Here is a 23144-nt window from a genome sequence, read left to right on the forward strand (position 1 = left end):
ACAAAACACTCTCTTCCCCTAAACAAAAGCTTGTTTGAGAAGCAGAAGATCGTAGTCACATAATCCTTGTATGTATGGATTTGAAAGTAGGTGATGTAGTGAGGAGACTGTGAAAAGGGTCCCAGGACAGTGGGGGGTCCAAGGTACAATCATCAGAAATGCTATCAGGTTTCTCTTCCCAGCTAGACTTTATATATTTGTTTTGATCTTCCCAGTACTTTAAGTTATTGATGCAAGTGTATTTTTTTTCCTATTGATTGTTTCATTATATCCTGCCATGGCTACATAGATTTGATTAACAATCCTTTCAGTTCATGGTTCTTCATTGGTAGATAAACACATTTTCAGTATATCAATAAGTTCCCAAGGAATTCACTAGGCCAGCAGAGAGGTTCTTTCATATATTTGGGGAAATAAACAAACAAAAAAGGACACAGCAAGTTTATAGTCAGAGGCCATATTTCAGCAGCTTTCTCTCTCCTTTGGTAACATGTCAAAAATGCAGGTGATTTAAATTTCCTTGCACATAGAGGAATGAAGAAGTTTGGATTTTTATGCATGATCAGGACCTGTGTTTGGGAAAATGTAAACTCATCACAGTGGAAAATGTGTTGTTTGGAGTCTGGGGGTGAAAACAAAGCTGATGGTTTTGGAGAGATTGCCGGAGCCAGATGGCCTAGTACTTCCCCAGTCTGGCGGGCCAACTGCTCCCTCCTGGATAATATACAGCCATTTGTTCGGGGATATTTACGCTAGAGCTGTTTCCATGTGAATGTTTGAACAGCATTAAAAATGAACATATTAGTAGAGATGCATTTATTGAACTCGTATGACTGTACAGATAGTCTGTTCTCTCTGTCTTATCTTGCTGAGAGCAATGAAGGAGTGTTTGGACATTGGTGAATTGTCTACATAGTTGTTGAGCAAGAATGATCTGGTCTTAGTGAACAATTAAAACACATCAATGTTTGGAATCAGGCTAATGGAAATGATGTTAGCACTTACCTTGAAGCTCTGTTGTGAGAATTAAATAACTTCATACATGTTAACGACTTAGAACAGCAACTAGTACAAATTAAGTGCTTAATAAATTAGATGCCTTTATTATTATTATTATCATTATTGCCCCATTGGGTTGACAAAGCCAATTGTATTTACTAATATAGGTGTAAATGTAGTTTCCATAGGAGTGAAATATCTTTTATTTGTGCTAGAAAAAGAAATACAGTATGGGATTGTTAGAGTGATTTAGTTTTTTATGGTGTTTGAATAATATAAGGGGTTTTAGCTCTTTGAGGTATAAAAGATGCATTCTAAAGCTAACTGCTTTTGGTACACATTCTCTTTTTATTCAGGGCTGTGATGTAACTGAACAGCATACTGAATATGATATCATTCCTTCGCAACTTTCCTAATTCACTTCTGAAAACGGGCCTGCTTAGCTGTTGAGCTGAAATTACATCTTTGTAAATTGTTCACCAGTAGCCAAGCTGCTAATTGAAGCAAAATTATTTTTTTATTTTATTCCACTACTAATGTTGGATTGCTGTTTGACACGTTGTTTATGAAATGTCAGATTTGTGGTGCTTCCTTTGGCATGGTTTAATTTTTAACTGGTGTGCCTTCACCTACTGGAAATTTCTAGGACCAGATTAGCTAGCACCCTTTTTCTAAATTTTTTATTTTTTATTTTTTAATGACAAGCAGTAGAACTTGGTGGTTGAATGTAATGATTATTATTACAGTGTATTGATATTGTAGGTTGCATATCATTTTTTGATTAGCTCAATTCTTGGTAATTTGCTGCCAAAGGCTTGTTGACAGTTTGCATTCAGAAGACATTTCACTTGTGGTTAAAGCAGTTACTTTGTATATTCATGAACTTACTCTCTTAGGTGATAAAGTAGGTTTGGCCTTTTATTTTGTAAGGAGAAAAAGGAGTAACATATTTTCAGGGTATCATTTTGATTTAAATACAAGATTAGGAGTCTTTGTTAGTTACTGATAACCTTTCTTTCCCCTCCCTCCAACCCTTTCTACCTTCCTTCCTCTCTTTTTCTTAATTTCTTTTCCTTTCTTTCCTTCCTTCCTTTTTCCTTTCTTTCCTTCCTTCCTTTTTCCTTTCTTTCCTTCTTTCTTCTTTTCTTTTTTTCTTTTTCCTCTTCTTCTTCAACTAATGATGATAAGTTTCCTTTTATTTGGTTATAAATCAAGAAAGGCTCCTAATGAAAATATTTTGTTTCTAAAAATCCTTTGGATTTTGCTGAACCAACGTCAAAAGTATTCTCTTCACTGCCTTTATTTTGGCATGGAACACAAAGAGTTAAAACTATTAGAAAAGTAAACACAGAAAAACCATGTTCAATTCTCTGTATTTTCTTTGGCATCCTATTGAAGTGTGATCCCGATGTACATTCACGGTGTATTTTTTCGTTTTACTGTGTGGTCTTTACCCATAGTAAGTTTCAATTAACTTTTAAGACCTAGAGGTATTTAAGAAAAGCTAGAATGAACTATGCTTCACAGTATGCCTTCCAAAACAGTGGCAACTGAGGCAGGTTTTGTATATTGATTGATTGGTTGGTTTTCAAAGATGTTACAGGTTACTTTATAATTGAGCGTTTGGAATTGATTATATTTTATTCATAACAGTAAAATTTCCAGAGCTGTTTTTGCATAAGAATGTGAAAGTTTAACAGTTTCTATGTTTTCTTCTTCTTTTAGTTAATTGTTTTAAATATCCTGTAAAAGCCCCTTAATCCGAAGTGAAGAGAGTATTAAAAAATAATATGAGATATTTTATTTCTACTTATTAGAGTATGGCAGTAGAAAAGGAAGGCTAGTATATCACAAAAATAAATCTGTTCCAAATATATCCACTTTTGACAGCTGGTTGGTCAATTTCACCAGGTTTTTAAAGTTGAGATGAGGTTAATGTTGTTTACTATTTAACTCTCCTTCTTATGCAAGCATTCCTGTCACCTTAAGGGATTTATTTGCCATTGGCAGGATTAATTTAAACATTGTTTTCTACTTGATATTGCATTTTTGTTTCTTAGGTTGCAAACCTCAAGTTGATTCACTATGAACTGATTTACTTAAATAATATATTTTATATGATTTTTCTCCCCCTCCCACCCATCTATTAGCAGGTATCCCATCTTCACTTCTGATAAACACATTGATTTATTTAAACCAGTGTTGTCTTTGTCCCTCTCACAACAGACAACCTTCCTCACAGTGAGCAGACTCATGATTTACTACGGAGGATGAAAATAAGGCTTCTTCTTGGTGTTCCATTGTCTGGGCCCTAAACCAGCTGTCTATTAAAATGGTTTCACTTAAAACAGCCAATGCTGTTTATATGCTTCTGTGATCTCCCAGCTGATCCAACCCCAACCAGCTTTACTCATACACCACAGAGGCACATATTTAAATTAGGAAGAAACGTAGAAACTTCTCCCAAAGTTGGTGTTAGCAGGATCCCTGTCCTTTGGTGCTTGAAGTCTAGGTTTGCTGAACTGTGGACCAGCGTTGATGTGTATGCTAAATGTGGATGGTAAAATTGATGCAGGGCTATTAGTTGGGTGTGTAAGCTGCAGGGAGAACTTCATGGCATTTTGAAAATTCTTATTGTTGCCACTCTGCATCAGAGACATTCATCAAAATGAATTTATTATATATTCCTATACTGGATCCAATCAGGATGTGGATTTCTGTGCCCATACCTTCTGTATGATATGTGTACATGTGTGTATGTGTGTTTAACAATACTTTTCAGTAACAAAAACTGCTTTGGTGAGGTTAGAGGTGGATCTGTCTTTGACTGAATTCCGCTCTAGAGCTAACCTCATTACACTGAGTTTCTAGTTTACTTTAGTTACAGGATTTTAGTCCTACTCCATGGTGGAGTTTCACTTGCTTTTATTTCAGAAGTCACAGAAGCAGCACTGCTTTCTCTGCCTTTATGTGCTGAAAAATATTGTTCTATAGAGGCCCCAAGGAGAGGGAGAGAAGAAACTTCACGCTTTCGCTCCTCCCTAGAGTTCCTAACTATTTCTGAGCAAATCCAGACTGACGGTTTCATTTTTCTGTGCTTGATTTGGAGAAAGATTCTGTTTTGACTCTGCTGCTGGAAGCGTAGTGGCAGTGTGGTATTTGGTGAAGAGATGTATCATGGAGGCACAGGGCCTTAAACGAGTGATATTCAGTCACCAAAGAAGTGACACAGGATTTCTGGTAGTCTGTGTCATCTGCTGTTTGGGGAAGCCATTAGTGTATTAGCATTGCATCCATTGCATATCATCATGGGCCCACTAATTTCAATGGACCAGCAGTCTTTTTTTTTTTTTTTTTTTTTGAGGTGGAGTCTCGCTCTGTCGCCCGGGCTGGAGTGCAGTGGCCGGGTCTCAGCTCACTGCAAGCTCCGCCTCCCGGATTTACGCCATTCTCCTGCCTCAGCCTCCCGAGTAGCTGGGACTACAGGCGCCCACCACCTCGCCCGGCTAGTTTTTGTATTTTTTTTTTTAGTAGAGACGAGATTTCACCGTGTCAGCCAGGATGGTCTCGATCTCCTGACCTCGTGGATCCGCCCGTCTCGGCCTCCCAAAGTGCTGGGATTACAGGCTTGAGCCATCGCGCCTGGCCAAGGACCAGCAGTCTTAGTAAAACTAATATTTGTATCATCTAGAAAGAATTGAAATGAGAAGATCTGATGTAACTGATAATTCCCCCTGCCTCCAAAAACCAAGCTTTTGTTTATATGTATATATGTGTATATATATAGTATACAAAATATATATATGGTATACATATATATATATAGAGTAGGGAAAGCCCCATCAGTAGCTGTGAATTTATTTACCAGGTTACTTCTTTTAGCTTAGCGTGACAAATATATTATTTTTTAAAGAGTAGTAGAACCAAAACATGACAAATTTTAAAGCTGAAACAGAGATTGTCACAAGTATTTAGAGAACACACAAACCATGTAGTGCTAATAGGATTTAGAAGAAATGCTTCATTAGAGTTTTTTTAGCATCATGTATGAGATCTAATGAGTAATTTACTATGTTTTTTAAACATGTTTTCAACAGTGATTGCAGGAACTAAAGGAGGCAGATATAATTTTTGGTTTTCAAAACATTTTTAGTTAATGCATTTTCTTGAGTAATGCAAATGCTTAGGATTTTGGCAAGGTCTTTTAAGAATACAGGAAAGAATCATCAATGCATGCTGAAACTAGCGGATGAAAATTTGACACATAATAAGATATTAACACAATCTAGATTACCTCCGCAGAAGATAGTTATGAATCGCATAGGGTAGAGTAATAACTTTACCCTGGGGAAACCTGGCTGATGATCTCTGGTGGATAGCAAGCACCACCTTAACCAAATGGTCAGAATTTATGTTGCCAATAGTGGAACTAGTCAACAACATGATTTGATACACTGAGAAGAACTCAAAATCACCTCTGTGGTATCCCTGCCCTGAAGTACATAACTTTAATCCAAGCCCGAGGAAACACAGGGATGTTCTACAAAATAACTAGTTTGTATTCTTCAAAAATATCAATGTCATGAAATATAAAGACTCAGAAATGTTCCATATTAAAGGAGACGTGACAACCAAATGCAGCACTGGATTTTCTTTTGCTGTAAAGGACATTACTGGGTAACTGATGAATATCAGTAGGGTCTGTAGATTCGATTATTATATCAATGTTAATTTTCTGATTTAGATAACTGTACTGTGGTTATGTAAGAGAATTCCTTGTTTTCAGGACATACAGGCTGAAGTATTTAGGGCATGTCTGCAATTTACTTAATAAATGATTCAAAAAAAATAAAGAGAAAAGAATAAAGCAAATGTAATAAAATACAAACATTTTGGTAATCTGGTAAAATCTGGATGAAGAGTATCTTGGAATTCTTTACATATTCTTGAAAGTTTTTTTGTAAGTCTACAAGTATGTCAAAGTAAAACCATTTGTAAAATATAAGGTATAATAGGTTAGCCATAAAAAGTGGTTTTGATGGGCCAATGGTGGAGAAGTATTTTCTCCTCATGCAAGTACCTTTTCTCATTTTTTATTTTATTGCAATGTTTATTTTGTAAGGGGATCAGATACCATAACCACAGTATTCTCTGAGGATCTGTACACACTGGGTCTTAAGTTATACTCATGATTTACAGGTTCTGAAAGTCCCAGGTTCAAAAACAAAGCACATTAGAGCCAATTACAAGTTAGTCTTGTAGCATCTCTATGTACTACATAAAGATAGTCTCTGGCTAATTTAAGTAGTTTCATCATCAAGAAATTGAGGGTTATAGGAATGTGTGAAAGTAATTTTATTAACAATTTGAAACCGTGTGATATTAGTATTATGCAGTGATACAGTGTTAAATTAGCTAAATGTAGCCCAGTGCAGAGCCCTGCTCTGCTAATAGCTGAGTGTATTGCTTTGGTCCAGATATTAACATGTAGACCCATGAAGGCTGAGGTCCCAGGGAACCTTCTTGGTGTCCTTGAGTAAAATGTTTGTTTTACAAACACATTTACAAAAAAATAGAAAAAACTATTTGGGCTGGTGAAGTGTTTTGGGACTCCAGATTTTGAGAGTCAGATGTAACTCTTCTTAGTTTAGGGAGATAACTCTGTGGCTTAAACCCCCCCACACAGCATATGACAGCGAGTATTCCTGTTTGGGTGGGTGTACACCCTGTGAGAGCACATGTTCTCAGCCTGTTGACGGGAAGAGGGATTTTTCCTGATTGATGAATCATTGCAAACATGACACAGTTAGTGAATGGACTCCTTAGTTCACCTACACTTGTTTTCTACTGCTCACCCCTAGAAGACTAAATGTTGAGCCTGGAAGTAGTAAAGTGAGGAGGCAAATACATCTCATTTAAAAATCAAATCCAAATGTTTTTCTGCATTTTCAGTAAATAGCATCTTAGTCTTCTAAGCCTTCTGGGTTTTCCCTCCTTATGGATGAGATTTATTTGTATTCTGTATTGAAAGGAGAATTGTGGCTGTCTTGCCCATCTCACACTCTGATCCAAAGATGTGCATCATGGCAAGCTGGTTGACGGGGCAGAGAGGAACATACCTTGTTCCATGCCTTTCGGGTTAATCCCGAATGACATACCTTCAAACAATCAGCTCAGTGATGTCTTTGGCTCCTCAAAGCTAATTTGACCTTCAGTAGTGGTGAAGTGGTTAAGAACTCAATTGTGATCTTTTTTTTTTTTTTTTTCCTGCTACTTGTTTCCATTCTTAGCTAAAATTGTGCTTTTGTTTTTAGGCCATAGTGTATGAAGGCCAAGACAAGAACCCAGAAATGTGTCGAGTCTTGCTCACACATGAAATCATGTGCAGGTAAGAAATATCTTGGTCTCTCCCATTAATTAGCAAAGAGAAGATGGATTTGCATTTCAAATCTTGGTGAACTTTGGTCTTTTTTTGTGGGGGGAGAGGTACACATTTATCTTGCTTCTATAGACAATCTAAAAAGAACTGTTAGATGTGAGTATTCGGTAGTAAAGTGTCAGGCATCACAGTAGTTCTCAATTATTTATTAGATTTCATCCTGAAAGACATACATTTCCATTTTGATATCACACTGTTAATGGGCACAAAGCACTGCCGTCCCCTTCTCCCTTAAAATCAAATAAAACAATATAACCCTTTTAGTGTTAATATATGCGCTCAACTGCATTGCTACTAAAATGAGTAAGAGTTCTATTGATGTCAGCAGAGTCTTCTGTTTGGGTAAGACTTGAAAGTTATAGTTCCCCTTTCTAATTCTCCCACTTGAAAATATGACTGTCCACACTTAGGCATCATTTCTTCTTAAATTGAATGTGGGTTTTTGTTTTTTCTTTTCCCTTGCATCTGACCTCTTAGTTACCCTGTATATAACTCTGACAATGTAGCTAATACTTCTCAGAGGTAGTGAGCTTTCAGAGGGATGGCAAAGACGAGTCCCTAAAAGGTATAAAATTCATGTGACCCATAGATGAGTGTCTTTATTTTTGCCTGTAATCAGACTGAAGCTACATTTGAAAACAGGCAACTAGACCAAATTAACTTCCATGGCCTCAGCCAGGCTTTCCACATGTGAGGAAACAGGCCAGGGAACAGCCCTTTAACTTGCGTTCTTATTCTGCATAAAATGACACCAGCACTTTGCTCCTAATATATTCTGAATAATTGGATAAAGCATGAAGATGCCACTGTGCATCAGAGAAAGGCTACTAATTGCTTTGTTAACCATGCAGGCTCTTCCTGGCACAATGCTGGCCTGGCTGCTGACTATTACTGACCAATCCGTTTAGGGCTTCAGCTGCTGCCTCAGCATGGGTGGGCTTTATTTGCTGCTCATGGACTTGTGGGGGAAAGCAACCTTAATACTCTACAGGTGGAAAGAAAAAGGGTTTAATGTGCTTTCTGAATGAAATCTCAAATACCAACTTCTTCTATGTCTACAATTGTGTATGGCTATACAATTTTCATTTTTTCCCTTTTAAAAATATTTCTAACATTTGATTCTAAAATATATAGGAGTTTCATGCTTTCATTTCAGTGATTTGTAAAACTTATTAATTATTATGAAAACAGGTTATTTGTCTCTAATTTTAAAACAGTAGCAGAACCCCCAAAATATGGCAATAGATTTCTTTATATTACTAGGCAAAAATTAATGTTTTATTGTACATAGCAATTCTACAATAAAGCTGAGTTGCACCTTTCAGAATTGTGAGTAAAATTCATTTTGGAAAACGTTAAAACATGACCTCTTTCTTCTTACTATCTTTTTGACCATATTTCTGTTTTGGCTTCTTACAATTAGCATGTCATTAGAATGAATTTTCCATATTGTACTACATGTCATTCTAGCAAAATAGGAAACAGACAGGAAGATGGATCTCAACCAATGGGCCAAATAACATCTATATATCATAGATTTGCATCTCATATCTGCACATGTTTAGACTATGCTAGAAATCATTCTATTCTTGAAACACTTAAAGATATATTATGCCTTTCACACATAGGCCTACCCTCTATTAATGCAGTTTATATTTTTCTTGTTTTTAAAATTCATTGGTCCAAAGTACTTTATTATGCTGGTTGGTGTGCTTTACTGCTGATGTTCTTTCTATTTTTCAGAAACATAAAAATAGCAAAAATAAAATCCTCAAGCCACTGAAGGCAAATGATGATGTTTGTACCGCGTGGCTAAGAGGGAAAAGCCGTATTCAAAATGTCATCCTGCTAATGTTACAGATTACGGGTTTTCCTGGCTGCCTATAGATGTATAAGGGGTACTGTTTGTTTACCAGGCCGCCATGACCCTATTACACAAACCTGTCATCTATTGTGTGGCTAACAGTCTTTTAAATTGCAAATCTGATGCTCTTTAGGGGGCTTTAGGAAAAAAATTCTCACTTTCCACACTATCCTATTTCTCTTGATTTCTTGCCTGTTGTAAGTGGAAGTTGGGATGTGCTGAATTTGCACCAGGGGTGCAAATGCAGGCTCAATTATAAGCATAAAATTAGAGTCTGTTCCCCATTAATCAGGCTGGCTAATTGCTATGCACCACCATTAGCCATATGGTGTGAAAGACAGCTTGCTCTCCCCAAGATGAAATTTCTTCATTGCAGACATGAAATAGTGAGGGCCCTGGATTTTTAAATAGCTTGTTTTAGATATTTAATTTCTAAACAACTTTCCGCAGTGCTTTCTATCAAAGCTAACAGCACAATAAAACTTTGCGTTGATGTCGTGAAAGCTGTATATTTATAGTATGTTGGCTATGGTGAAGGAGACACAGAGAATTTAGATTGACAAGACAAGGCTTGGTATGATTCTGTTTTGTTGCAGGCAAAGGGAAAAAAAAAGAAAAAATTGAGAAACACCAGAGAATTGTGTCTCAGGTGGTTGCAAATTTTAAAAATCCATTGTGTTCTGTCTAAAAGGTGACCCCACTGCCTGGGCTGGCTAAGGGACTTGCCACCATTGGATTATATTATAATTGTTATTACCACTCAGAGACAAAACCTCTTTGACTTGACATGGAGCTCTTTCTGTGAAATTCTGAGAGAGTCTCTGCCTTTTTGGTAAATTGGAATCTATCATATCAATCATCATTACATTTGCTATACCTGGTGGCTACGCTCTTAAAATAATACGGCCCAACATATGATTTTCTAAAGCACGATTTTAGAAGGGATTTGATTAAAGGACATCCTGACATCCTGTGTTTAAATGTGGATGGAAAATAGGAACTATGCTTGGTCAGTGATCCTAGTTCCCAGAGCTCTGTTTGAGGAAGACCTGTTTCCCTCATCAGTGTATGGTTTCTTACAGGACTATGAGTTCTCAGGGCTCCCTTGAGTTTCCTTTTCTTCTTTTCTCTTTTACTGACTTATTCTGATTCCATCCTTCAGATTCCCACTTAAGCATGGCTTCTTCAGGGAAGCATCCCTGGCTCTCAGCCTGAGTCAAGTCCCATTGTTATGTTGTCCTGTAAACAGTGGTCCCCTTTTATCCATGAAGGATGTGTCGTGTGACCCACAGTGGATGCCTGAAACTGCAGATAGTATCGAACCTTACATACGCTATATTTTTCCTATACATGCATGCCTATGATCATGTTTAATTTATAAATTAGACATAATATGAGATGAACAACAATTAGTAATAAAATAGAACAATTATAACAACAAACTGTATGAAAAGGTATGTGGATGTTGTCTCTCTCTCCAAATATCGTACAGAAGCCCAGCCCTTTGGGAGGCCAAGATGGGAGGATTATTTGAGCCCAGGAGTTCAAGACTGGCCTGGGCAACATAGTGAGACCCCCCCCCCATCTCTATAAAAACTAAAAGAAAAATTAGCCAGTTGTGGTGTGTGCCTGTATTCCCACCTACTCAGGGGGCTGAGGTGGGAGGATAATCCAGGCTGCAGTGAGCCATGATTGCACCACTGCACTCCAGCTTGGGTGACAGAACAAGACCCCATCTAGACACAAACAAAAAAAAAAGTGTTGTACGGGACCACAGGTAACTGAAACGGTGAAAAGCAAAACCATGGATAAGGGGGACTACTGTCTGCTTTTCTTTTCTTTCATAGCACTCAGCACACTTGTAACTTTTGGCCCACAATCTGTCTTCCTTTGCCAGACTGATTGCTTTTTGAAGGCAAGGAAGTTACTGGGTGCTCCTCTGTCTTCAGTTGTCCTATTTGTGAAATGGGGGATAATATTATTTATCTCATAGGGTGGTGATTAAGATTAAATGCAATAATCCCCATAAATGCTTATCACAGTGCCTTGACACACAGTAAGTACTGAATATCTCTTGTTATTATTAATAGTAAGAGTATTTGTGTGAATAGCAGCAGCAGCAGCAATATTTGCAGTGTGGGTCTAAGTACCCAGTGCACAGTTGTTCAGTGTGAATGCGGATAAAAGAACTTTGAATCAAAGTGAAATGTCTACTGAAACATTCATGTACTTTGTTCATTCTAGTTGTGGTGGTTAAGGATGTTTTCATTTATTCTTTTAGCACCTACTATGTGCAGAACACTCAAAACCAGAGAGCCAGAAAATACTTGGTTCTGCAGTAGGGGAGCTTATGGTGTGGCCCGGGATATGATATCAGTTGGCAGATAACGAGACTGTACTCTAGAAAGGGTTGAATGTGATGAGAGGTTGAGGCAAAGGGCTATGTCTATTCAGAGAAGGGAGGAAGTACTTGTAGGTGGGTAGCAGGAATAGGGAGAGGGATTTTAGAGGGTGCATGAAGTGTTTGGGCATGTCTGTTGCAATCCAGCCAAAATTTCTCTGTGGAGAGTCTTGCAGGTGGATGGTCCTGAGTTCTGGATCTGGAAATAAACTTATGGTCAAAGATAACTGACTTCAGAGGTCATTTCCCAAGGGTGAGAGTTGAAGCTATGGGCTTAGATGGGATTGACAAGGGAGGGAGAATAGAAAGAGAAGTTATGGCTATATTCTTGGGGGAATAATCACACTTAGCAAGAAGGCAGGGTGTGTTAGAGAGTTCAGAAAAAGAAACTTGAGCATAGAGAACACAGAAATAAAAGGAGGAGGCCAGGCACGGTGGCTCATGTCTACAATCCCAGCATTTTGGGAGGCTGAGGTAGGCAGGTCACTTGAAGCCACGAGTTCAAGACCAGTCTGGCCAACATGGTGAAACCCCATCTCTACCAAAAAATACAAAAATCAGCTGGGTGTTGTGGTGTGCGAACCTATGGTCCAGGGAGGCTGAGGCACGAGAATCACTTGAACCCAGGAGGTGGAGGTTGCAGTGAGCAGAAATTGCGCCACTGCACTCCATCCTGGGTGACACAGTGAGACTCCACTCCATCTCAGAAAAAAAAAAAAAAAAAGATAAAAGGAGGGTGTTTCAAAGTGGGGGAGTCATATAGCAAGTGCTAGAGAGATCCAGATGGACATGAAGGCTTAGAAAGCACCAGACGGTCACTGGTAAACTTTAAAAGGAGATTCAAGTACGTGCTGAGGGCCTGGATGCCTGTATTACATGGTTGAAGTGGCAAGGAGTGACAGAGACTCTTATAAGAAGGATGTCAGCAGTGAAGAAACTAACTTAGAGAAAAGAAGGAGCGTCCTTTTAAAATTTTATACAATGGGAAAACTTGATAATGTTTGCAAACTGAAGGAAAGAATTAACCAGGGAGGGAGGAATGGCAAATGCAAAACAGAAGAGGAGTCCTTGGTGGGGCTGGTCCCAGGTAAGGCAGGATGAGATGGACCTGCGAGCTCAGGTACTTGAGTTAGTGTGATGAGGATGGATCACATACTTTAAGACATGGGAGGAAGACAGAGGATAGAAGAGCCTATTTATGCCATGGATTCTTTAGAATCAAGTCATCTTTCTAGCTATTAATCAGACTATTCAGATAAATCATAGATCTCAGTCTCTAGCCACTTTGGCGAAATATGTAAGGCATCTTGTTTTTTCCTGTAAAGTTTCAAGTTTGAAATGATGCTTTTCTCCCATTGAGAAAGGCACTATTCGTAGGAAAAAGTTCCATGTCACTAAGATGAAGATCTGCCGATCCCATGACTGGGAATATTTAGGTGTTTCTTGCTCTAGTTTATGAAGCTCTAGAAACACACCACCTGTGTTAGGCTGGTAAGAAAGAGACTCATAAGTTCACTTTTCTCTGGATGTGCAGAATTGTTTGGGAGACACACAATTCTACTGAGGATAGGGCTGCTGATTTCAGTCTGCAGTGTATGTACCGCACCAGTTGCTGGCTACCTATGCCCAAGACTGGCCACATTGTTCTCCTGTCACTGGGGTTGCAGGTTCGGAAGGGATGTAAACAGTGGCCTGCTTTTAAAATCTTACCTGGGCGACAAAGCAAATTAGGAAAATCCAAGCCTTGCAAGATGCCAGCGTGGGAGAGCAAATCCCAAGTCTGTGCCTGGTACAGAGCCCAGCACGCATAGTAGGAGCCTAAAAAATCATGCTTTGAATGGATGAAGGTCCATCAGTCACACAGTAATGAGGACCTAATTATCATTGTGATTTCTTTTATTAACACTGTCACTTTTTCCGTTAAGTGTTTTTGCATCTGTTTCATCTACGGAATTGTTTCAGTATGAGCCCTCTTCTGCCTTAAACATAAGTGAATTCGTTCTCTTTCAGCTTTTCCTTCCTGGTTAATGCTTCTCCCGTGTATAGTGGAGGTTGGTGCCCGCTCTTGGTCCTTCTGAGCTTAGCAGAAAGAACTATGGGCAGTTCCACCTGAAAAGGGAGAACTCACATGGGCAGGAAAGAGCATCGTAGTGACAAAGGAGAGGTCCTCGCTCTGCTCGGCTCTAGGAAGCCACAGGAGGCTTGGTATCAGCTCAGTCTACAAGAAGTCTTTCCTTCCACCACTTGTGGTTGATTTTTAATTTTTAATATAAAAGCATATTGCCATATAAAGCAGAACACTAGGCTGGGCGTGGTGGCTTGTGCCTGTAATCCCAGCACTTTGGGAGGCCGAGCTGGGTGGATCGTTTGAGCCCAGGAATTTGAGACCAGCCTGGGCAACATGGTGAGACTCAGCCTCCACAAAAAAAAGACACAAAATTAGCTGGGCATGTTGGCATGTGCCTGTAGTCCCAGCTACTTAAGGGTCTGAGGTGGGAGGATCACTTGAGCTCTAGGAGGTCGAGGCTGCTGTGAGCTGAGCTGAGATCACACCACTGCACTCCAGCCTGGGAGTACAAAAAGAAAAAAAAAAGCAAAACACTGCAAAAATATAAAAATTAAATGCATATCTTCCATTCTTCCCCACTGCCTGTTCCACTCTTTATAGGTTAACTCTTTGAAGTTCCTACATTTAAGAAATATTTCCTGATGGCCTACTGTGTGCCAGGCTTAGTTCTAGTTGCTAGGGATATAGGGGTGAACAAAACAGTCTATGACTGTTTTTGTGGGGCTTATATTCAGGTGAGAGAGACAATAAAAGAGAAATGAATATAAAATGCAACATGGTGAGTGCTATGAGGAAAAGTGAAGCAGAATAAGGAAGGAGCTAGAGTGCTCTAGGGCAGTCAGGGAAGGCATTTCTTTCTTTCTTTTTTTTTTGTTTTGAGATGGAGTTTTGCCCTTGTCGCCCAGGCTGGTGTGCAATGGTGCGATCTTGGCTCACTGCGACCTCCATCTCCCGGGTTCAACTGATTCTCCCACCTCAGTCTCCCGAGTAGCTGGGATCACAGGTGCCCACCACCACACCCAGCTAATTTTTTTTTTTTTTCGTATTTTTAGTAGAGACGGGGTTTCATCATGTTGGCCAGGCTGGTCTCGAACTCCTGACCTCAGGTGATCTACTTACCTCAGCCTCCCAAAGTGTTGGGATGGCATTTCTAAAGCCATGACATTAGGCAGAGACTTGAATGATGTGAGGCAGTGAACCATACGTGTAAAAACCATCTCTTCCCCTCCCTCTCTCCCTTTCACTCTTTCATGCTTTCATTTTTCTCCTGGAAATGGGACTACACTCTGAATAGTGTTCTGCGACTTGGTTTTCTCAATTCACAATATACTGTAGATTTCTTTCCGTGCTGGTGCTTCTAACCCTACCTTCATTCTTTTTAATGCTGCATAGAATTCTGTATACACATGTATGTGTACACACCCATCCATATATATATGTACATACCCATATGTATGTATGTACCCATATATGTGTGTGTGTGTGTGTGTGTGTGTGTGTATATATTTAACAGGATCATATTGTAGACATTATTTTGTAGCAGACACTATTTTGAGGTGCAGAACAGAAGCTGGAATGGGAATAGCCCATTTCAGGAATAATGACTATGTGATGCAGTGATGTGACCCAAGAGACAGGAAACATGTTGGGCTTATTTTTTGTACTTGGCATAAAGTTTTTTTGTAAGTGGTGAGTGACCTCCAGCCCTTTATTCTTTTTTCTGTACTTTTCTTCAATCTCCCCATTTCATTTCTATCTTTCCTTCTACACTTCTGCTCCTTGCATCTGCCTATTTCCCTGGATCCCTTAGAAAGGAATGCTTCAATTCATCTGGCTGCTCTCAGGGGCATTTTTATTTTTAGATGACGACCATGCTTAAGTCAAAAGGAAAAATCTCAGGCCTAGTGTGGCATGCTTGGGGAAGGTGGTTTGTTCTATGGGGTTGGGTGGGGTGCACCTTTCTTCTATCAACAATGCCTGCCCAGAAGGTCAGTTTGGATTTATCTGTTACCCTTTTATTCTTCTGGATTGTATTTGCCTCTCAATATATAACATTCATTCATAAAATTATTAATTTATTCAACAAATTAATATTTGAGCTTTTCTGTTCTACCCCAGGCCTTATGCCGCTCATTAGGTAAATAAAATTGCTCAAATAAAATTCCTCTACAAAGTCTATGAGTTAAAGGAAGAGAAGAATAGGAAGAGGGAGAAAGACAATAACACATATGTAAAAATATAACTTGCATTGTGTTAAGTGCTTTTTAGAAGAAAAAAAAACAGAAAAAACCTAATTTGGATTAAAGGTGGGGTGTCAGGCCAAACCTCTCTGGGGAAAGAGCTGTAGGCTGAGCTCTGAGGGTGAGAAAAGGTTGGCTAACTAGGGAAAGGTTGGAGGAGAGGCCTGCCAGGCAAGAGTCGGCCAGGGTCTGGGCCTGAGGTCAGACTGAACAGGGCACAACTGAGAGAGATTGAAAAGGGCCAGTGAGGTAGGAGCTTGGCAAGTTGGAGGAAGGGGGCAGGAGGTTGGGAGGTGGTCTGGTATCATGTCATGTCGTGGATTTGTTCTAAGTGCAGTGGAAAGCCATTAAAAGGTCTCAGGCAGTGAGGTGGCACAGTACCACTGACATTTGGAAAAGCTCACTCTGGCTCTTGCAGGGGATCAGAGTGGAGACAGAAAAGTAGGCAGCCACTGCAGAATCCAAGGACTTGGATGGAGATGGTGTAGTGGGGAAGGAGAAAATCAGATAGACTTGAAAAACAGACCCTTGTGCACGGGTATCAGGAAGCAGCTTGGAGGAGTTCCTGGAGGACATTTCTCCCAGGCAGGTCTGTGGGCAGCTTGCATTGCCTACTTGGTGTTTTGAAAAGGAAAATGAAGGAGAAATAGGTTTTCTCACCTGACGGTTTTCCTCCATGGGTAAAGGAGATGTGGGCTCTGTTGATGGGCTGCTTTTGGAGACCTGCTGCTTCTGCAGAGCACAGGACAGATTTGCTTGGACTTGAAGAAGGAGGGGACTGAAGGAGGTAGGTTCAGGGGGTGATAATGATGCTTCATTGTGGCTTTAGTGAGGCCAGTCATGAAGCCAAGTCTTTATACCCTTATTGCCTCAAGCCTGTTCCCTGGCATTTAGAGGTGGGTCCTGAAATTGCTCCATTTTACAGGTGAGGAAACTGAGATCTTGTAAGGTGAATTACCTTGCTCAAGTTGACATAGGCATCTCTGTCAGATTTCAGAACCAGTGTTCTTAACCACTAGACTATTCTGAGAAGCCCATGATATGTAGGTATAGGGGATCAGGTATAGAGTTCAGGGATGGAGGAGTTACATTTTTATGTCTTTTCTGGTATGCATTTCAGCTGCTTGTATTTTCCACTGCTTCAACTACTTGTTACTTTATCTGTCTCTTAGATATCGAGATCCTTTGGGTTTTCAATCCCAAAAGTAGCAGTAGATAGCAGAACTCAGGCCTGGAGGAAATAGTTCCCTTTGAATCAGAAGGTGAAAGGCTATAAGTGGTTTTAGCTGAGGCTTTGACAAAGGAGATACAGTTCTTACTCTTACTCTCTGAATATATGAAAGAAAAATAGAAGACACCTAAGAGTGGAAACTAATTCTCTTCTCAGAGACATAGTTATAGCAAGAAAAGAGACCTTCCAATTTTGGCGAAGGACTCCCTACGTAGGGGTATATTTCTGGGTCCTGAAGATAAAGTTCAGTATTTGATTCTCTCCAACAGCCCTCTAAATGTAGGCTGTATGATTCACTAAGTTGCAAGTGTGCATGTATGTGTGTATCTCTTTGTGTGTACACGTGTGTGTGTAAGAGCAAGAAGTGCATATTTGCTTGTGGTGCCTGGTGAAATACAACTTTTGGAGGACCTCCCTCCCCATCTACTTCACTGCTTTTATAAGTGTGCGCCTGGTGCAGATCTTGTTTTTATTTGCAAACAAGTTTCAGATGGATTGTTTTCTGTTGATCATTGTACTTTGCAAAAACATAAAATGTTCACCCTTTAGAAGGCATCTCAGTTTTTAAAAAACTGGCAGCCACACCTGGCGGGGGAGATTTTAGTAGTGGGTACTTTTTGAGCCTATAGGCTGTTCTTTCTCTAATATAAAGAGCGTCTTCTCACAGAGCTATGCTAATCTTTATTTCCAATGTCCGTAATGCCCCCAGAAAACTTAAGTGGGGGCCAGAGCAGGCTTTTATAGCCAGAGGAATGTGAATCTCCACTTTCTTTTATCTTGCCTCTTCCTTGTCTTAATTATTGTGTTTTACCTTTATTCTCATGAAAATGGTTCAAAAGCAAACAGTTCTAGCTGTAGGATTTTTGGAAAGGCTGTGGTTGAAGCAAATGCCGCCCATAAAGAGGAAAAGAGAAGAAAAAGGAATCCATTTAATACAAAATGACTGGAGGGGGAGAAATCACTCATACTTCATTATTGATGCGTTCCACACAATTAGTGTGATCTTGAGGGAAGAACGTTTGAGCCACCCACAACCTCGAATATTCTCATTGGGTAGATGTAATAATAGTGCACTTCACAGTGAACTCTGCCAGCACCGCGGGCAGTGATGGGGAGACCCCATCTTGGGGCTCTCAGTCTTGGCTCTGGGAGAGCCCCTCTCCCCCACCTTCTTCTCTGAGCAGGGAGAGGTTAAGCCTGGCCATTAACCCATAGGTGACCCAAATAGAATTTTCTGTCCCAGGGATCCTTTGATTGCCAGGTATGGCTTTGTGGTAATTCTAGCATTTGCAACCCAGCAATTTGAGCCTTCTGTCTGCCTAAATGATGATTTTACATTGTAATGGTTGTACTAAATCCTTTCGCTTTTGCTCCATAGCCGCTGTTGTGACAAGAAAAGCTGTGGCAACCGAAATGAGACTCCCTCAGATCCAGTGATAATTGACAGGTAGGGACCACTCTTCTTTCACTGGATTCTTATTCCTCATTATAATGAAACACCTGCCCTTGTGTTGCTCATGGGCGAGGGTTAGGAATGCATGTGGCCGAAATTTGCCTGTTGGTCTTGACTTATGCTGCACTGAGTGATTTTGATTCCTGGGAAAGCCATATGGAATGTTCTTTTAGAGGCCTGTTCCTTGGATTGCTCTGGTTTTTGCCTGATTCATGCTCCTAAAGGAATATATTTTTTCTTTCCTGACTTTCTGTGGCTCAATCCTCATGCTGTGCCAGGAAGCTTCAGAAATAAAATAATAATAGTTTGTGATTTATGAAATGTGGTTGGGTGCTTATAAATATTTAACTTTTATTTGAAAAATGTTTGAATCATTATCACTTTTAGCTACAGTAGTTCTGTTGGACATAATCCATCTACATTTTAAGGTTTTATTTATGCATAAAAGCAGTTTAAAGAGAGCTGTGAACCAAGATTTTCTACTGTTATTTGCTGGGTTTGATTGCAGTATGAGACTATATTGTAAGTTGATTAATTTATCCTGCTTGTCTTAATTATTGTGTTTTTAAACAGATCCATATTACTAATCTGACATGACCAAGTAAATCACTGTAGAACAATAAATCTGTTTTAGTTGTTCGGTGCAATTTCAAATCAGTGTGCACGCATTATGCAAAGTCGCATTCCAAATATTCATTTTACATTTTAATTATTGAAATTCATTGTATGGAAACATGTATGATAAACCATTTGTTACATAGCATTACTCATTGAGAGTTAAATGGCCTGGAAGGTTTATAGATACTGTCAATTGTCAGCTAGGAAAAGAGCTAGCATCTTGTACTAGCTGGAAAAAGAGTCTTGCCAATAAGACTGACCGATCCCTCATTGAGGAAATCAACGGTTGAACAAAAGTTCCTTTTTGGGTTTCAGCAATACTGATTTTTGACAACAACAACAACAAAAGAAAAAAAATCTTTTTTTCTACCTTTTTTGGACTCATTTTATCATTTTTCAGTTAACAACAACAACAAACAACAAGATGTTTACTTTGCTTCATCATAATTTATGCCAAAAGATTGATTGTTGATTTTGGCTTATGTGAGTCTTCAGGCTTGAACCCAGTTGATTGCCAAGTAGCTTTATAAAGGTTACATTTCAATCAGATATTTTAACTAAATATTCCTCACTAATATTCACTAAAATATATATATTTTTGCTCCGTATAAAAGTATTAGCATATTTGATTCAAAGTTAAAACATGAGAAAGTTTGACATATGATGTGTGTGCTACCTATAGAATTAGGATAACATGTTTATCTACAAAAGCAGATACATTGTTCACATAATTGCTTTTTCTGTGATTGAACATAAATCTCCAAATGAATAAGGTCACAAGTAAATTTAACCTTTATGGTGGTTTGTTTTATTTAAATTTACCTCTCCAAAATATCATTTGTTATTTTAAGCATTTTTCTTACTCCTCTGTTGAAAAGAAAGTATACTGATCAAAGGACCAGCCCAAATAGTCCCCAAAACTTTGAAACTATAAACATTTTGTTCTGCCATGCAGTTCCTTTTGGTTTAGATGATGACAAGAGCCTTACCTTGCCACCCTCAATGAAAACACTTTTTTTTTTTTTTTTTTTGCTTGTGAATGGGTTAAGCTTTTAAGTTCTTCATTTGGTTTGAAGCTGTGACTCTGATATAGAAGGTTGATATGACTGTGGTTTGAATAACATTTGATTTTGACCTGTTCCTGTGGGTTGCAATGGCATAAGAAACTTGACTCAGCAGCACTGTAATTAGCCTGGCCCCTGTTTTTGAAACAGGATTGTGTTACCTGGATTGCATTAGTGTGGCTTCTATTGTTGCCGCCTTGCATCTGTCCCAGAAGGGTACTTAAAACCTTTTCTTGGCTGGGGTAGTTCAAACAATTTAGGCAAAATAAGTATGCACTTTATGCTGTTGGTGGCTTCAGAGATATTACTCATGACATTTATCCTTTTCATTTTTTTTTTTCCCTTTTGGTTTGACAAAGTAGAAAACAGTGTGTATCCAATCTTGGTATCTTCAGATAGGAGTACTTTAAAAACAGCTGAAACTCAGTGTATGTGCAAAACCCCACAGCATATGTTTATTCACTGGCTGTTGCCATTGTCTCTGATGAACTATCTTTTCATGCAATGATGCCAGTTGATATGCAAAACCCCATTTAGCTATTTTTATTTGCATCTGAGTTTTCAGAATTTATTTGTCCTTCAGGCTGCCAAAGGTTTTAAAAGCTCCAGTCCTGTCTGTGCTTTTACGTGAAACTTCCATTTTTAACAATGAGAGAAGAGAATAACAACAAGAAAAGAACTTATGCAAGAAAGGGCAAAATAGAAAAGATTTTTCAATTCCATAATGTTGCTGCAAAGGAGAAAAAATGAAGGCAACTGTGTTTGAATTTCATAGTTTCCAATTTGATTCTATATTACTGATTGCATAATATCTGTGTTACGTGCTTAGGGTTTGATTTGCTTTCGGATTTATGGACGCGAATCTCTGAATATTTTGTAAAAATAGGCTTTGAGGCCTGCATTCAGTAGCAATAGTAACTGTTTTCAAAAGATGCATACTATATGCAATTACAGAGCTGAGAGTACAGGCAATTCTTGCATTAGGATTTAGCATGGTTTTAACACGCAGTTAACTTTTGAGCACCAATAATTTTTAGCTCTCTTTGCTTGTCCTTCGGAATTTGGGAGAACACTGCTATTTTTATCAGTCAAAAGACTTTTAGCAGTGGTTATTCAGGAAAACTATTTATAGGGTAGAGAGAAGAGGCTTTCTGGTCATAGTACAATCGTGCAGGGCAAGCTATTTCTGTGTTAAATTTTGGCTGTATTATTTGCTACCAGTGACTTTGGGACATCAGCCTGGCATATCCTATCAAAAAAGTAGAATTAACAAAATCAGCAGTTGCAAACTGTGATTTAGAAAAGGGGCTTCTATTATACTTCATCCTTATGGCATGCACAGACTGAGAAAAATATGACCCCAATTCTTTTTACAATCATGACAATTTGTCAAGTCACTTCAGAAAAGTTTATAGAAAAAATGCTGTAAATGTAGGAAGCGCACATCTGGAGTTGAATGCCAGGTTACATTTCTGTGTGATGCCAAATAGCTTGATTAAGAAGCACATAACCCAGCCTGTACTCAGTGATCCAGATATTTGAGCTGCGTAGACATGGGAAAAGTCAAACGTGTTATGTTCAATAGCAAATGACCAGGAACTAATAACAGCAGATTTCATTATTTTTGAGGTGAAGGGCTATGTGTGGTAATTATTGTTAAAGTAAAAAGCAAAAAATGACTTCCAGTTATTGAATTAAGGTGGAGATTGATTTAACATATTCACACAGTAACTAGTATTTCAATTTAAAAGGTTTGCAATAAACTTCATGTTTAGAAGTTGAATAAATAGGAGTTTTATTACCACATTGGATATACTTGTGTCCTAACCTTTTTTCTTGGAGTTATCTTAGTTCAATAAATAAAACCTCATTACACTATTCCCATTTCAACGAGTTTATTAAATTTTGCAGGAGTAATTAGCATAAGTTGTGCTAATTTTTCTGGAAGACTAATGAGGGAGGTTCTTAATTAGGTTTACTTTGTAAGAATCAGAAAAGATGATAATGACAAAAGTCACATAGGGTAGTCTGAATTGGGAACCCAGTTTTTCTGCATCTATTAAAAAATCTTTCACTTTCTATATGGAAACTTTTTAATAAATGTTGAAACTGAATATATTAAGCATACAGACTGTTATTCCATATCTAGTTAGGATGACCAGTCATTCTTGATTTGTTTCCCAAAAGTCTTTATTTTCCTAAACTGTCTCTGAATAATGACATGGATGAATACAGATAGTCTTATAAAAACATTTCTTTCTCCAAAGTATGCTAGAGGCTTCTTTTCACACAGACTCCTGAAGTTTCTGGCTAGATTTCTGTTGCTTATTTGCAGTGGGGCGGGATCCAGGGCAGCTTGATGTTTGTTTGTTTGTTTGTTTGTTTCAATTTTGAATTAGTGTGATCGTTGAAATGAACAATTAAGTAAGGGTGACAATGTGAGCATCATTCCTTATGCAATGAATCCTTACCTGTTAACAAGTGGATTTTTTTTTTTTTTTAGTAGATAGAAATACTAAAGGATGAAATTCCATCTCAAATTATGTTCTCCTATTGGTGTGAACTTAGACCTAGTTTTTTAAGGATATAATGTAGCTCCAGTAACCTACAAGTTTGGGTTCCTCAAAACCGATAATTACAACGTGGATGTTAAAAGCCTGTCAACTTATGTACCTCTAGGAATTTTGAGTTTGTTTATTATAATGTTAACAGAATTACCATGCCTTTCCCCCCATTTTTAAGAATTCCTATATCTATATGTATAGCT

General features: G+C 38.6%; 1 protein-coding gene across 13 annotated transcripts in view; it reads left to right on the forward strand.

Annotated features, from left to right (window-relative positions):
- Window positions 1–23144, forward strand: part of EBF1 (EBF transcription factor 1) — a 408155-nt gene that overhangs the window by 8199 nt on the left and 376812 nt on the right. For all 13 annotated transcript variants that reach the window (XM_033180448.1, XM_033180449.1, XM_033180451.1 and 10 more), the window contains exons 5-6: window positions 7314–7387; window positions 18621–18689. In XM_033180448.1, the coding sequence (XP_033036339.1) occupies window positions 7314–7387; window positions 18621–18689 (143 nt within the window). The remainder of the gene's footprint in view (window positions 1–7313; window positions 7388–18620; window positions 18690–23144) is intronic.

Source organism: Trachypithecus francoisi, unplaced genomic scaffold, assembly GCF_009764315.1.
Source record: "Trachypithecus francoisi isolate TF-2019V2 unplaced genomic scaffold, Tfra_2.0 Lachesis_group2, whole genome shotgun sequence".
Taxonomy (NCBI): Eukaryota; Metazoa; Chordata; class Mammalia; order Primates; family Cercopithecidae; genus Trachypithecus; species Trachypithecus francoisi.